At 41.3% G+C, this 15,131-nt stretch overlaps 2 protein-coding genes across 2 annotated transcripts in view; both read right to left on the bottom strand.

Moving 5' to 3' along the window:
- nrg3a (neuregulin 3a) overlaps window positions 1-15,131 on the bottom strand; it is a 484,032-nt gene that overhangs the window by 21,370 nt on the left and 447,531 nt on the right. Inside the window, exons 6-7 of the mRNA XM_084076078.1 lie at window positions 10,737-10,839; window positions 6,982-7,099 (exon numbers count right to left, since the gene is read on the bottom strand). Coding sequence (XP_083932204.1) covers window positions 6,982-7,099; window positions 10,737-10,839 — 221 coding nt within the window. The remainder of the gene's footprint in view (window positions 1-6,981; window positions 7,100-10,736; window positions 10,840-15,131) is intronic.
- adss2 (adenylosuccinate synthase 2) overlaps window positions 1-15,131 on the bottom strand; it is a 463,865-nt gene that overhangs the window by 223,797 nt on the left and 224,937 nt on the right. The gene's annotated exons all lie outside the window — the stretch shown is intronic.

Here is a 15,131-nt window from a genome sequence, read left to right as displayed (position 1 = left end):
GCGTGCGTGTGCGTGCGTGCGTGCGTGCGTGCGTGCGTGCGTGCGTGCGTGCGTGCGTGCGTGCGTGCGTGTGTGTGTGTGTGCATGTGTGCGGGGGGGGGATACGAATCCTAATTAAAAAAATGTACTTTTAGGTCGCACTGGTAGTGAGCCATCTCTTAAGGGAGAACTTAAAACCAGCCATGGAGCTAGTGGTCTTGATGCTTGTGGGTAGTTCGTTCCATGCATCTGTTGCAGGCGGTGGAACCTGCAGTCAGCAATACCAGCTAACTCCACCCCCCTTTGGTGGAGTTAGCTGGTTTAGCAGAAAGTATGAGGATCCAATGGAGTTAGCTGGTTTTGTCAGAAGCGCTTTTTAATACTTTTCATTGGTTCAATATTAGTTTTACCAACACACAGACGCACAGTAAAGGGTGTTCAATAGCCCTGATTTATGGAAAAAAATGCAAAAGCGTCAAAATGGAGTTAGCTGGTTTCTGCCTGACAGCAACGAATATATGATCAAGGGCTTGACGTACCAAATTCATGTGAGAGAATGCCTACATTTCTGCCATTTCCATTTAGTATACATGTGGGAGCCGAACGGGGCCTTACGCATGTGTTACTGTACATACAGTAGTAGTATTGACTGTTTATAGAGGTCATCAATGAGTCTCATGTTTCAATGCATGGCTGAGGCGGAAGCAGCATTTTTAGCACAGGCAGGACTATGCGTGTTATATTATAAAGTATGGACACACATATGTGTCTATGTGTGACTGTGTCTCTCTCTCTCTCTCTGTGTGTGTGTGTGTGTGTGTGTGTGTGTGTGTGTGTGTGTGTGTGTGTGTGTGTGTGTGTGTGTGTGTGTGTGTGTGTGTGTGTGTGTGTGTGTGTGTGTGTGTGTGTGTGTGTGTGTGTGTGTGTGTGTGTCATGTACACAGTGTTGTAATGGATATTTTAATCTCAGGGAGATTGGGTTGTCTATAGCACTGGGGCTTCTTCGTTGACAGACCACCCTGAGGGAGTCAGAGGCCGATTTGTATCATATGTACAGACATAAGCATCAATAATACACAGCCTGTAAGCTCCACAAACACATAAGAGTACCACCCTACACGCACACGCACGCGCACACACACACACACACACACACACACACACACACACACACACACACACACACACACACACTTACATAAGTTTAGCAATTAGGCAATTCATGCTTTGGCCATAATAGGAACAGAACAGGTGTGCGTGCGTGCGTGCGTGCGTGCGGGCGGGCGGGCAGGCGTGTGTGTGTCTGCACTAGTGGAATTCCTGACGGACTGGTAAAGCCTGACTGATGCACACAGGGCAGCCTATACTGAAGTCTTCTTAATCAAATAAAATCAACAGCGGGCCCGGTGGTGATAATTAGAAGTACCCATTTTCTTAATTGGCCACTGCAGTAAAAAAGATTACTAAGTACTAGGCATGTCAAAGGCACACTTAGATTTTAATGAACAGCTGTGAGATACATGAGCAAAGTTTTTTTTTAATGGCATGAAGGCTGATGTTATTTTAGCTATTGAGTTTGCAGTAGGCTACTTATTGAGGAGTTTAGATATACTTCCACAACACTGTTATAACATTTGGGTATTCAAGATTCAAGGTTATACTTTCTTTGTCCCTTAGGGAAATTTGTCTAGGACATACGGCCGGTGAAATTAAAATACAATTACAGCAAAATTAGAGTGCAGTCAAGTACATTCTAGTTATGCAACACAGTCCCTCATTTTACACCCTCCTTGTTTAGGACACTCACTGATAAAGGACTGAGATTTTTTTACCTAAATGACTGAGTGACAAATAAACCCCTCTTGAGTCTTGAACTAATGGTAACAATAACAAATCGGATGTCTGGCCACATCTTTACAGAACACGTGAGGATTGGAACGTATGACTTCATTGAAATGTCGCCACTGCTACACGAGAGTCTTAACCACTCTGTCATAAATAATCTAAACTGTCACCAAACTGTGCCCATCATAGGAATTTTAATGTAAGGGAATTAATGAAAATACAGCCTCCAGGCGTCCTTTAGGCTGTTGCATGAAGTCCCCAGCTAAATGATTGATAGTTAGGAACTAGATGGAACCATAGGTCTGCGACATTTTGAATAAAAATCGTTAATTTTTAATGTCTTGATAAAATAACATCAAACTAGATAAAGTGCTCCTCGGAGCACAGGTCTCCGCCAGGTCAGATACGTTATTGTGGCCTCCTAGTGGCGCTATAATAGGCCAATGTGAAAAGGGTGCCATTTATTCTTAGGTCGTTCACGGCAATGGGACACTGCATTCATGATTTGAAGCATTTTGTTCCAAAAATTTGTTTTGCTAAATTAGACCTGCTGGTGGCGCTATAACAGGCCAATGTGAAAAGGGTGGCATTTCTTCATCGGCCTAGTGGGAATGTGCGTGTGAATTTTCACGGAAATCGAACGCTGCGTTCATGGTTTGAGGCAGTTTGTTCAAAACGGACCAATCCTGCAAACTTTGGATGGCAACCTTAACCAATAAGGATGGAATATGGGAAATCGGACAGATCAGGGTTGATCACATGACTATAGAGATACTGTGTACCGATTTGCATGACGTTTGGTTAAAAACTGTAGGAATAATGTGAAAAAATGGGTTTTGCACAAATTGGCCTCCTGGTGGCGCTATAACAGGCCCATGTGAAAAAATTGAGGCAGAGGTTCTGAATTGGCATCCAGGGATTGTGTGTGCACAGTTTCGCAGCGACCGGGCCAACGGTGCCGGAGATTTGGTGGTAACACACGGACACACGGACACACGGACACACGGACGGACGGACACACGGACGGAGGGTAAAACATACTCTCTCGCCATGCCTTACGGCCTGGCGGAGACAATAACATCAAGAGATTACAGTCAATATGAACCTGGGTTATACAGGCGTTATGGACCAATAGTGGTGAATGATCCCCCAGATTTTCTGGATCAAAAAACATTTATTTCTATTTTTGTATACTTTATGTATGGCATGTACTCTGTTATATGAGATCGTGAGTTTGGAACATGAGATTTGCGTGTGTGGGTGGTACTCTGCATGCATAAATGTATATGTGGTTTGCTGAAGCTCCTTTGAGCCTGAGCTTGTTTCTCTGTGTGGTGAAAATTCTGATAATTGATAGCTCACAGACAGAAATCAATAGCAGTTTGTGTGGGTAGGCACAAAATAAACAAACAGGATGCATTTGCATAAGTTCCCAATAGACTCTCAGTGAAATAAATAAATAAACAAGATTCAAAAGCAACATTTGTAAAATAAAAAATGGCCCCGGCTTGTTTTTCCAAACAATACATTCTGTGGAGTCAGTAAACCATGATCAGTAATTTATGAGCTCATGCTAATATGGCAATTAGACAAATTAGAGAGAAATAATTGTTCTGAAATCCATTGTGTTGTGTCTATCGTGTTCTATTCTATTCTTGTAGTCTAGTCTAATCCACTGGACTGTGGCTGTCAATCTGTCAGAAGGGAAGCGTGTCCTAAAAATGTGGGAGTTGCTCCTGTATAGGTCAATGCCCCAATAGGATGCTGGAAAACTGCCTGACCTGCAAAGTCTTATTCTTTTATACAAGTCAAAATGTCAATATTTTGGGAAACTCTACATTTACAAAGGTACTGTATATTTGATACATTTTACATATCCTGCCATATGTATGGCCATTTGCACAAACAAAGGTTATACACTCCACATTTTAGTACATACAATGAAAATGTCCACATGCTGTGTTTACTTACTGTACCAAAGTGAACATTGCACACCTGCTGTATTTCTATCCAGTTTGTCTATTTGTTCTTCAATTTGCGTGTTTTATTGAGACTTCTTTAATTAGATTTATCTTTAGCCTCTTGCTGAAGTGGCTGTTACACCTTACTGATAAAGATGTTTTATTTATCTCATCCGATCTGATCTGATCTGATTTGATCTAATCTCTTTTCATCTAATCTCTTCCCAGCAGCATTCTTTTAAAATGACATGCAATTAACACATCTTCAGTCTTCTCAATATACAATTATGATTAGATGCTAGGACAGATTGTTATTAATTCAATCAATGTTGATGCCTTCACAGGTTTTTGTTTTGTTTTACAGTATATTTCATCAAAGCTCAGGCGTTAAATTACCTTGCCCATTATCGTGTAGCATAGAACAAGTGTCTATGCAGCCTCTCCCATATCATACTTAGTTTCGTGTAGCAAGATGATGGGAGATCTCTGCCTATTGATATGTCTGGGGAAATAATAAATTCAATATTCATATGGGTTAGAGCAGTGGCAAGAACATCCGCTAATGAACCTATGCCCACTGCTTTAAAAAGCAATCCTGAGTCTATCTCATTATGTAGGTATGTAGGTAAGTAAGTAAGTAAGTAAGTAAGTAAGTAAGTAAGTAAGCAAGTAAGTAAGTAAGCCTAGTAGTAGACTCAGGGCGGACACTCGACCAATATGAAGGACCACCCTTATTTTTTTAAATCTCTGCATTGTTTCCACCCAGTTTTAGCCACTACATTGAATTTAGATGTCACCAAACGAATCAGTAGGCGAAGATCTCTGATCATCTGGCTAAGTGAGACTATACCAAACAAGATTGATCAACTATCACATGCCATATTATGATTTTGTATTTGTGCTGATGTTTACCCTTAAAATATTTATTATTTTCATTACATATTGCAGCCCTTACATATTTTTAAGGATTTTAAACTTGTAAATTAATTCAGTCTAAGGACTGTTATGAGCCACACTATTAAATGCTTTTTAACTTTTCCACAAGAGTGCCTTGGTCTCATTGTCACCTAGTTGTACCAAAGGGCACCTTGTTGGGGGACAAACAGATGCGCTCCTTTCTCTCTTTTCTCTCTCTTTTTTCTCTCTTTTTTCTCTCTTTTTTCTCTCTTTTTTCTACTGTTGTGAACCAATTGAAAATACAGACAAACAAACAATAGACGAGAACTTGCAATTTACTTATTTAGTGAAGCCATTTGCCATTATGTTAAATTACTGACCTATACTGTATATTACCGTACCCTCCCTGTTCTATAATGTGTAGATTTAGGATATACGTATGCATAATATGTTTATTCCACTTGAATAAAACCGTGTTATTTATTTAGAGTGCAGATTCTCTTCACTTAATATGTATACATCACAAATATTCCTTTTGCCTTTTAATGATACAGGGACAATTATACAGTACATGCTTTCATGCCATTCTGCCTTGACTAACACAGGCATTTCTGTTCTCTCTTCTCATCCAAAACACATTTCCAGATTGTGCAAAATCCTTCTGCCTGATTACCGATAAAGTGATGAAACTCACAGCAATATGATGTGTGATAACTGAAAGTGTAAAAAGTTAACAGGATTTTGTAGTGCTGATTACTTTGTCGGCTCAGCTAGAATATCTTAAACCTTCTCACCTGCTATGAGACACCATTCCAATATTTAAAGTTCAATGCCCTTTTTCATTGTCCCAGAGAGGCTGTTAGATCATTTGTTTTGACCTATATCATTTCCAGCTTATTTGAATATCATGCCCTGTGCTATTTGGCAGGTTGGCACCAAGTTAAAAGAAAGTCACTGTCTAGTCATGCAAATTCAGTCCCACAGCTACTGACATGCATTGCCTTATCAGTCTTTTGTTTATTCCTTGGCTCATGATGGACAGCAATTCTCCCACGTGTACTGCACGTGTACAACAACAGAATCAGTACACTTGAAATTAGGCTGACGTCCTTGGGGTAATACAAATCCAATATGGTTAACAAGTCTTTGTGTCAAACAAGCGTAGACTTGTTCTGTAATGAATAGGTAACCTAGTGGCTTATCAACGTGGGATATATGTTAGGATAGTTAAAAGATAATATTTTGCATAACCAAACATTTACACATCCTAAGTTAGTGGAAGCTTTGTTTTTGACAGACATTCAAATTAAGGATGTTTACCATGTGAGCTACTTGGGCTGGGATAGATAGATGTGTCAACAAGGACTGCTGAGAGGATGATGAATGGCAGCACTCGCTGGCCCTATGCTCCCAAACCACTGAACGATTGCTAGCTCAAAGACCTCTGGGCCTAACACAAGTGGGCAGGTGGATGTGGGGAACACAGACAAGTGGTTTGAAACGCTGCAATCAAAAGACCCAGCTCCAAACAATGAGATCAGTGAACAGTGAATGTAATGCGAAGGGTAACATGCAGTAGGAGGAAGGACGTTTTATGAATATTGTATATGAGTATGCATCTGGTGTGTTAATTTATTAAAGTACATTACAGTGCATGAGTATGTTGAACCTTCTTTGGAGTCCATTGACAAATGTTGTACTTTCTTTAAAGTTTACAACATGAAAAAATAAATGGGTGGAGGTACTTCCTTGGCATACTGGCAGTGTGCACAAGAAATGTGTCACTGATCAGTCCAGCGCTTTGCGAGATTAGCCTAGGACAGACAACACACATACGCACATGCACAAGCACACACTCACGTCGCACGCGCGTATGCACCCTTTCCTAGATGGCTAGCCTCCAACAGAGCCACATCGTCAAAAAGAAGACAAACAGACAAAGCCATGAAGATGTATTGTATGTCTGCATTTGACACTTGTCCTCAATAAATGTCTACAGGGCTGTGCATTCAATTTGTACTTGCATGTCTTCAACAGATGCATAACTGTTGAGTCTGACATGCAACACTTCCACCTCAAGTACAACCAGTGGTGGACAAAGTACACAACTAGTTAGTATCCAAAAATACAATACTACAGACACTCAAACATTTTTACTTAAGTACAGTACTCAAGTAAATGTACTTTGTTACTGTTTACCACTGAGTACAAGCCCAACAGGAGCTGCCTATTACAACCACAGTCCTTTATGGCTGGCAACTGCTCTGATCTTGTCTTTGAAGAATAGTACAGTACTTACCTTGTGCAGCTGAAGGCCGGTGTTAGAAGATCTAGCCTTGGGATCAGGGCCATTAGAAGCATAGTTCTTCAAACTGCGAGTCTCCTTGAGGTGGGCCTGGAGCTTCTCTCTGCGTCTTCTAGAGAGAAAGAACAGGACAGATTTGTATATTAAGATTTCAATGGATAATGCACAAATGGAGTTTAAACAGTTTTGGAATGAGAGCTCCCCTTCATTCCCGTGTTATTCTATCACATTCATTTTCCTGCAGAATCTTAACTCTTGACACAGCAATTTCTAGGCATCAGCTAGGGTTCCCTCAATCTTATCCGGCCCATGGCACCTTTCTCTGGGTATTTTAAACTTAATCAAAAAGCAGCGTGTGGTGTCAGCCACAATCATGGTCTGAAAGACCTTGAGTTGACATTGCCTGGATGCATACAGGCCAAAGAAACCCAGCACTCAATTTCTCTCCAGTTAGGTCATAATGAGAAGTTTGGTCTAGCGGAAAATACTTTTTTAAATCACTATTAGTTGGAAGGAAAGAGGAAATGTCCTTGGTTGTACGTTTATCAAATAATTACTTTTTTTTAAAGAATGTATTCCTTCCAGTGCAGAAGCATGTTTTGAGGGTTACTTGTCACATTAATTTTGTTCTCTTGTTCTGTCCAAATAATTTTCACTTTGATTCAATTTAGCAACCAGTTAGATAATTAGTTGGCAAAATTAATGAATACATTTAATAAATAAGCAAACATTTTAGACCACAAACTCTCTGACCAACATTGGCTCAATGAAAGAAAATGACTCTTATAAATGACAGAATTATCACACTATAATTTCACTTCATATTGGTGTTGTTAAAGCTGCACTATGTAATCTTCCTGTTCTACAACCGATTTGTCAACCTTCAGGTCAAAATTTGTGTCAAACCAGAAACAGGATTGTGTTCAGGGTCGTGTCCAACCTAAACACAGGATCTAAACGTCTCAATAGAAGAGCAGGGAGGCCAAATAGAACCACCCCAATTATATAAGTTGTATTAAAATAGCATATAAAATAACATTTTATTCAAAAACAAAAAAGCTACATAATAGAGCTTTAAGACCAGGGTAGAATACATTTACTTTCTTATTTGTCTTGAAACTTTTCACAACGTATACCGTATGCTTTTCTAGTATTGGGGATGTTCTTCAGAAATGCTATGCCTGGAATTGAACCCAAATCCCCTTTTCAGCGAATGACTTCATGGCTCTGGTAATTCCTTTACCCAAGCTCCCCCAGAGACACAGCCAGATAGATGGTCAATGAGCTGGAGGTGTTCACATTACACTTGCTGGTCAGTGCCACTTTATCTGCCCCCATGAGAGTGATAAAAATATAACTAGAAAAAGTGCTCCTCGGAGCACAGGTCTCCGCCAGGTCAGGTAGGTTATTGTGGGCCAGCAATTTTCGGAATTCGCCAATCAGGATGGAATATAAAAAATTTGACAGATCCATCTTGATCACTTGACTATAGAGATCATGTGTACTGATTTGCATGTTTGGACAAAATTAAAAGTAATATAAAAAAGAAACATCTGCCTCCTGGTGGCACTATAATAGGGCAATGTTAAAAGGGTGGCGTTTGTTCTTCAACGTAGTGCAAATGTGCGTGCAAAGTTCCACCACAATTGGACGCTGTGTTCATGATTTGCGGCATTTTGTTCAAAACGGGCCACTCCTGCAAACTTTAGATGTCAATGTTAGCCAATCACGATGGAATATGAAATATCAAACAGATGCATCTTGATCACATGACTATAGAGATCATGTGTACCGATTTGCGTGAAATTTGGATAAAATGTGAAGGCTTAATCTAAAAAAAAAGTTTTACATAAGTCGGCCTCCTGGTGGCGCTATAAAAGGCTAATGTGAAAAATGCAGGGCAGATGTTTTTCCTTGGCCTCTAGGGAGTATGTGTGCAAAGTTTCACGCAGATCGGTGCAGTTATAGTTAAAAACACAAATCGCCCTTTTATAGCGCCACCATGAGGCTGATTTGAACATTTTCAAATGGCATTTCTTCCTCGGCCTAGTGGGAACATGCGTGTTAAATTTCACATAAATCGCAAGCTGCGTTCATGATTTGAGGCATTTAGTTCAAAATGGACCAATCCTGCAAACTTTGGAAGCCAACCTTAGCCAATCAGGATGGAATATGGAAAATCAGGCAGATCCGTGTTGATCACATGACTATAGAGATACTGTGCACCGATTTGCGTGATGTTTGGATAAAATCTGTAGGAGTACTGTCCAAAAATGTATTTTGCACAAATCGGCCTCCTGGTGGCGCTATAAAAGGCCCATGTGAAAAATTTGGGGCAGAGGTTCTGCTCTGGCATCCAGGGAGTGTGTGTGCACAGTTTTGCTGCGATCAAGCCAACGGTGCCAGAGATTAGATGTTCACAGACACACGGACACACGGACACACGGACGGACGGACAGGGGGTAAAACATACTCTCTCGCCATGCCTTCGGCCTGGCGGAGACAATAACAATAATACAACTGGTGACTAGAACTAACAAGGAGTTCTTTCCCTTCAGCTTATTTATTGTGTGAAGGCTGGCTATACCTCACATGCAAATCAAATGCTGGAGCTTTGTGTTTTGTCAGACAAGCCGGGCTGAAGTTTGTCTGATGTATCAGAGTTCTGCTTTGCGTTGTGTTATACCCACAGGAAATTTGCTTCAATCAATTCAGGGCATCCTTTGCATTTTCACTGGCTGGCAATGAAAGTGATCCTTATTCTGATTCTCTCTTTCTCATAACTAGGATTCATGGTCTTTTATTTTATGGATTAATCTGATTACCTTTGATTAATTACCTTACAACCAAATCAGAATTAAGTTACCAGCTCTCCAGAACCAATCCTCTTCTAATACCTAAGGAATGTATATCTTAAAACCCAATTTGCTTGTATGCAGGAAGAAAAAAAGAACTTTCAAAAGAACTCATTTTGAACATTGTGTCTAACTTTATTCCCATCCGTCACATTTATATACACAGTCCCCCTGATCAGTATGCAGCATCTCTGTCAAACAAGATAGTTTCCTGACTCAATTATGGATTCGCTCAAAGTGGCTGTCCATCACGTCTTGATCCGGTTATACTGTTGTCGAGCTGCTCGCTCACTCACATCATTATATTAGAGCGGAAGCCTATATGGAAATACAGTGCCATCGATCAGTGAGGGCTGTATGCTCCATATACCATGAGCGACAGACTGCCATTAAATAACACATGTTTGACCCATCCTGCAGAGATGAGGGATGTATGTAGAGGCCATAGGTACTGTAGATATGCCAATAATTGGACACGCTTCCTAGAAGTATGTACAGAGGGATGGAGAGACAGATATTAGGAATGAGAGAGAGAGAGAGAGAGAGAGAGAGAGAGAGAGAGAGAGAGAGAGAGAGAGAGAGAGAGAGAGAGAGAGAGAGAGAGAGAGAGATGATGTTCATGCAGGAGTAAGTTGAACTTGGAACTTGCAGTAAATTTGGCTTTTCTGTTGTTGTTAGGGATAAAATGTCTAATGCACCTATGGTTTAGCCGATTTGTACACTCTCAGAGTTAGATTAACACTGTAGGTTTTGCATGGTAGATTTGGAGTCCCAGAGACATTATACACTCTCAGAGTTACAGTGTCCATTTGGACCGCTGGTGGGCCCCGGAACCGACGTTGAGAACCAGTGAACTAAACAACCTGCTATGTCTGTTCATCGACATCCACTCACTTGTTGCGGCAGTAGAGGGCCATACACAGGGTGCCCAAGAGGCTGATTGCCATGGCGATGGAGGTGATTGACAACACCTGTCTCTTGTAGACCTCCTTGCTCTCTGCAGGGAGACAGACAGAGGACACAGAAATATAAATATCTGACCAGTCAACACATGGGAAATCAAATCTGCATACAGCGATTATAAGCCTGTGCGTGTGTGCGTGCGTGCGCGCGTGTGTGTGTGTGTGTGTGTGTGTGTGTGTGTGTGTGTGTGTGTGTGTGTGTGTGTGTGTGTGTGTGTGTGTGTGTGTGTGTGTGTGTGTGTGTGTGTGTGTGTGTGTGTGTGTGTGTGTGTGTGTGTGTGTGTGTGTGTGTGTGTGTGTGTGTGTGTGTGTGTGTGTGTTTGACAGATATTGAGGGAGGAGAACACGGTGCATTTTTCTGCCCTTGTATTTATTCCGCGTGACTCTGTGTGCCTGTGCATGCACGCGTGCACACGCGCATGTGTATGCGTGTGCGTGTGCGTGTGCGTGTGCGTGTGTGTGTGTGTGTGAGTGTATGTAATGGTGATACACTATGTCTAAGTTAAGATCACTGTCTGGCATTCAACAAGAAATCCTCCCACAATGAACCATCACAGAATTAAACGTGGCTTTGAGATGGGTACTTACCCATATATTATTTTCAATATAGATGTTTACAATACCCCAGCAACCATTTGAAATGGTGAAACAACCATTAACAAGACAGCAGCTCTCTAGGGTTCGTTGCCTTTCTCCCACGGTTTCCATGAAAACCTTGTTCATTTTGTTAACTGGATTTGTTTCTACATGAGAAATAACCCCAGTTGAAACAACTTAAAACATTTGTTCAATACCCACGCAAACAGCTATAATTCCCAAACACCACCTCATTCATATATTGTTGCTGTCAGGCAGAAACCTAGTATCTCCCACTGCGTGAAAATAATTGATTCTGGGCATCCATATTTAAACTTGTAATGTTTTTTTTTTATCGTTAATTAATGCACTACTTCGATATAATACAGTGTCACACAAAAGGTGTCACACAAAAGTAGCAAAAATAGCAGATCCACAAAGCATCATCACAAAGCACTGTGAGCTTGTAGATCACAACTTTCAGTTTGTTTTTTAAAATATAGGTTTCTGTGGGTTTTATGAATATTGAACCAGGGAAAAGTATTAACAACAGCTATCTAACTAACTAGCCGACTACATCTATCTAACTAGCTACTGTAGCTAACTAAATAATAACTACACTGGATCCATTGGAACACAGGTTATTTTTTACATTTCCTAAAACGTTTGGGTTTTTGATCATACAAGGTTTCCACCCAACAGCAACGATATTTCCAAACGGTCTATTCTATCAGCTCGCTCGCATCAAGTTAGTGCTCAGATGCACGTAAACTGCTGGTGGGAACGGTTGCTACATGTAATGGAGCTTGAATGCGTCAAGGCGAGAAGAGTTATGGCTCGGACAGACACCATTAGCGGAGAAAAATGGAAGCTGTCTCGTTTGCTATGAACAAGTAAATCATGGCCGCCTTCAGATACATTAATAGGCGATCGATCACATTTTTATTTAGTAGAGGCCAGACCTTGTTGGGGTTCTGTGTGTGTGTGTGTGTGTGTGTGTGTGTGTGTGTGTGTGTGTGTGTGTGTGTGTGTGTGTGTGTGTGTGTGTGTGTGTGTGTGTGTCTGTGTTAGGGGTGGGGGGGTGGGTTGAAGCACATGTCATGGTGATTGAGATAAACTGAATGAGGACGGGTTTAAAAAGAACCACTTTAGTATACAAAAGCGTTCAGTTGTTAGCTATTAGGAGGGGAGAGAGAGAGAGAGAGAGAGAGAGAGAGAGAGAGAGAGAGAGAGAGAGAGAGAGAGAGAGAGAGATGCCTGAAACACAGACACACAAACTCGTACAGACACATACTGTACAGTACACATACTTAAGGCTAAGTGGACAGAGGAACTTTAGGTAATATGTGGTTTATGTGACAGCAGTTAAATTGCATATAGCAATATCCTTGTTGGTTGTCATTCACACATACACAACACACATGCGTGCGCGCAGTCTGAGCCTAATGATAAATGTTCACGAAATTTCTCCTGCCCGCTTGTCTGCCCATCCACCCACTCACCCACGCAACCACCCACGCACTCATGTCCTTGTTTGGACACCGATGCAGAAACACTCCCTTGAAGTGAATAAATCATTGGACCCAGGGAGAGAGAAAGCATGTACCGCTTCCATCTGTGAGGTCATAGGGTCCCTCCTTCTATTTATTTCCACTCCAGAGGACCAGTTTCGCCAAAAGCCTCTCTGAATGCAGATTTTACAGCACCACAATAGAAAAATAGGATTAATATTTCAGACCGAAGGTGGCGGAGGCACACGAGCTGTTGCAGTGACCTCTTTGTCAAGCAGGAATGAGGCAAGTATGCTATCCTTTCAAAAAGGCTATGTGTTCATGAAAATATATATAATATAACCATTGTTATAATGTTATTATCCAGAGACAAAAAGACAACACTTGCATATAGCAGAAGTGCAAGGATATCACTGATGCCCAGATTGGAGTTGGACCTGATCTGGCAATAAGTAATAAGTATGGGGATTTTGACTGATACTGATACTATTATTGATACTGCTTAACGGTCATAGTCTTTATGGATACACAATTGATACTTTTCTATTATTTGCCTATCCCTAAACCTAACCCTAAGGTAAGTGGGGAACAGAACCCAGGGAACATAGAATCTGGCAACAAAGGGATGACCCCAAGTTACCCATATTTTGGCAATTGGCATAACACTATGTCCTCCAAATATTCTTCTATCAGACAGAAGGCAAGTGACATTTTCAGTTTAAATATTGAACTAAATATACTAAATAGTACTAAATGTACTAAATATTGAACAAACTGTTTAGTTTATGTTTCAATAGTAGGCAATTTAGTTTTCAGATTTGAAAACAAGGTCACTATTTGATGATGTCATTGCTTTGTGATGCTAATCAGATCTACAACAAGCTAACAACTGTCGCGATGACATGATGATAAATAGCTTGTAGATCTGACTCCACGTCGCCTAGCAATGACATCATCAATTCTAACAGATCTACAAGCTAACAACAATTTGATGAGGTCGTTGAAAGGCAAGTACTATAGAGTGACCCTAGCTTGAAAAATCTCTCTCTCTCTCTCTCTCTCTCTCGGGCTGAGCCGACATTTGGATGCATGCTGACTTTCATCCAGCTAGATGATCTTGAGTCTGCATGGAACAGCTCGAGTCACACACACCAAAGGCAGCAGACAATAGAAAATGCACTCTGCAGCACTCTTACACATTCAATCCTCATCACTTTCAGCTCTTTCTGTTTCGCCTGTGTCATGGAGATCAGGGGAAAGGGGATGAATGAAAGGAACAACATAAGATGTGATGCGAGAAAATGACAGACAAAGGAAGTAGTCTGGCACTGGAGATGTCCGCCTGCCGAAACCTCTGGTGACATCTAAATTCAACGGCCACTAACACACCCACTCATTGAAAACCAATCCTGATACCATCCCAATAGGACTGACTACCCTTAAGTCTTTGCATTGGTTCTGCAATGCAGTTTGTTTTTACATTTCTCAACTGTTTCCACCCAGTTGTAGCCCCTTCATTGAATTTAGTGGTTGCCTCACAGACCTGGGCAGACGTTTAAAAAAAGAATCTAAACTGTGTGGGAAACACACATAAACAAAGAGTTAGTATTAATGCTAAATTTGAATATAATAAATATTTATCTTTTCTGGGATGTGTAACCTGACCCGTAGCCCAGGTATTGTGTACAACAACAAAATAACTTGTTTAGGAGGCAGGGACACCTTTCCCACTGTTGTGTTTTGGAGGCATGGGGTCAATACTGAAATTTACATTTCTTTTGTTATATATTGTGCATGTGTACTGCACTGAAATCAAATCGCTCTGGGCTTTTAAACTGTGTTTTAAGGTGTATAAGATGTTTAACATTGCGCATTTCAGTCTGCTGTTTAATTGTGTTTTCACAGGTCCTGGGTCATAAAAGCAATGAAAAGTGAAATGAGGGCGCTCGGGTGGCGCAGTGGTAAAGTCCCTGCCCACCACCACAGAGGTTGTGGGTTTAAATCCACCGTGGTGCATCCGGCTTTGTCGGGCGTCTATGCGAACACAATTGGCCGTGGTCGGGGGAGGGAAGCCTGGCGGGGAGGGTAATATTGCACATACTCCTACAGGCTGGGGCGGCACCTGTCAGCAGGGAGTGTTGGGCGGGAGGAGTAGTTCTCCCGGTGGGGGCTCCTCACTGGCAGGTGAGTCAGTAGGATACAGCAGTGACAACAGCAGTGACAACACAGAAATGTATGTG

Source organism: Gymnoscopelus microlampas (assembly GCF_963454915.1).
Source record: "Gymnoscopelus microlampas genome assembly, chromosome: 13".
Taxonomy (NCBI): domain Eukaryota; kingdom Metazoa; phylum Chordata; class Actinopteri; order Myctophiformes; family Myctophidae; genus Gymnoscopelus; species Gymnoscopelus microlampas.
This window is presented reverse-complemented; position numbering and strand designations above follow the sequence as displayed.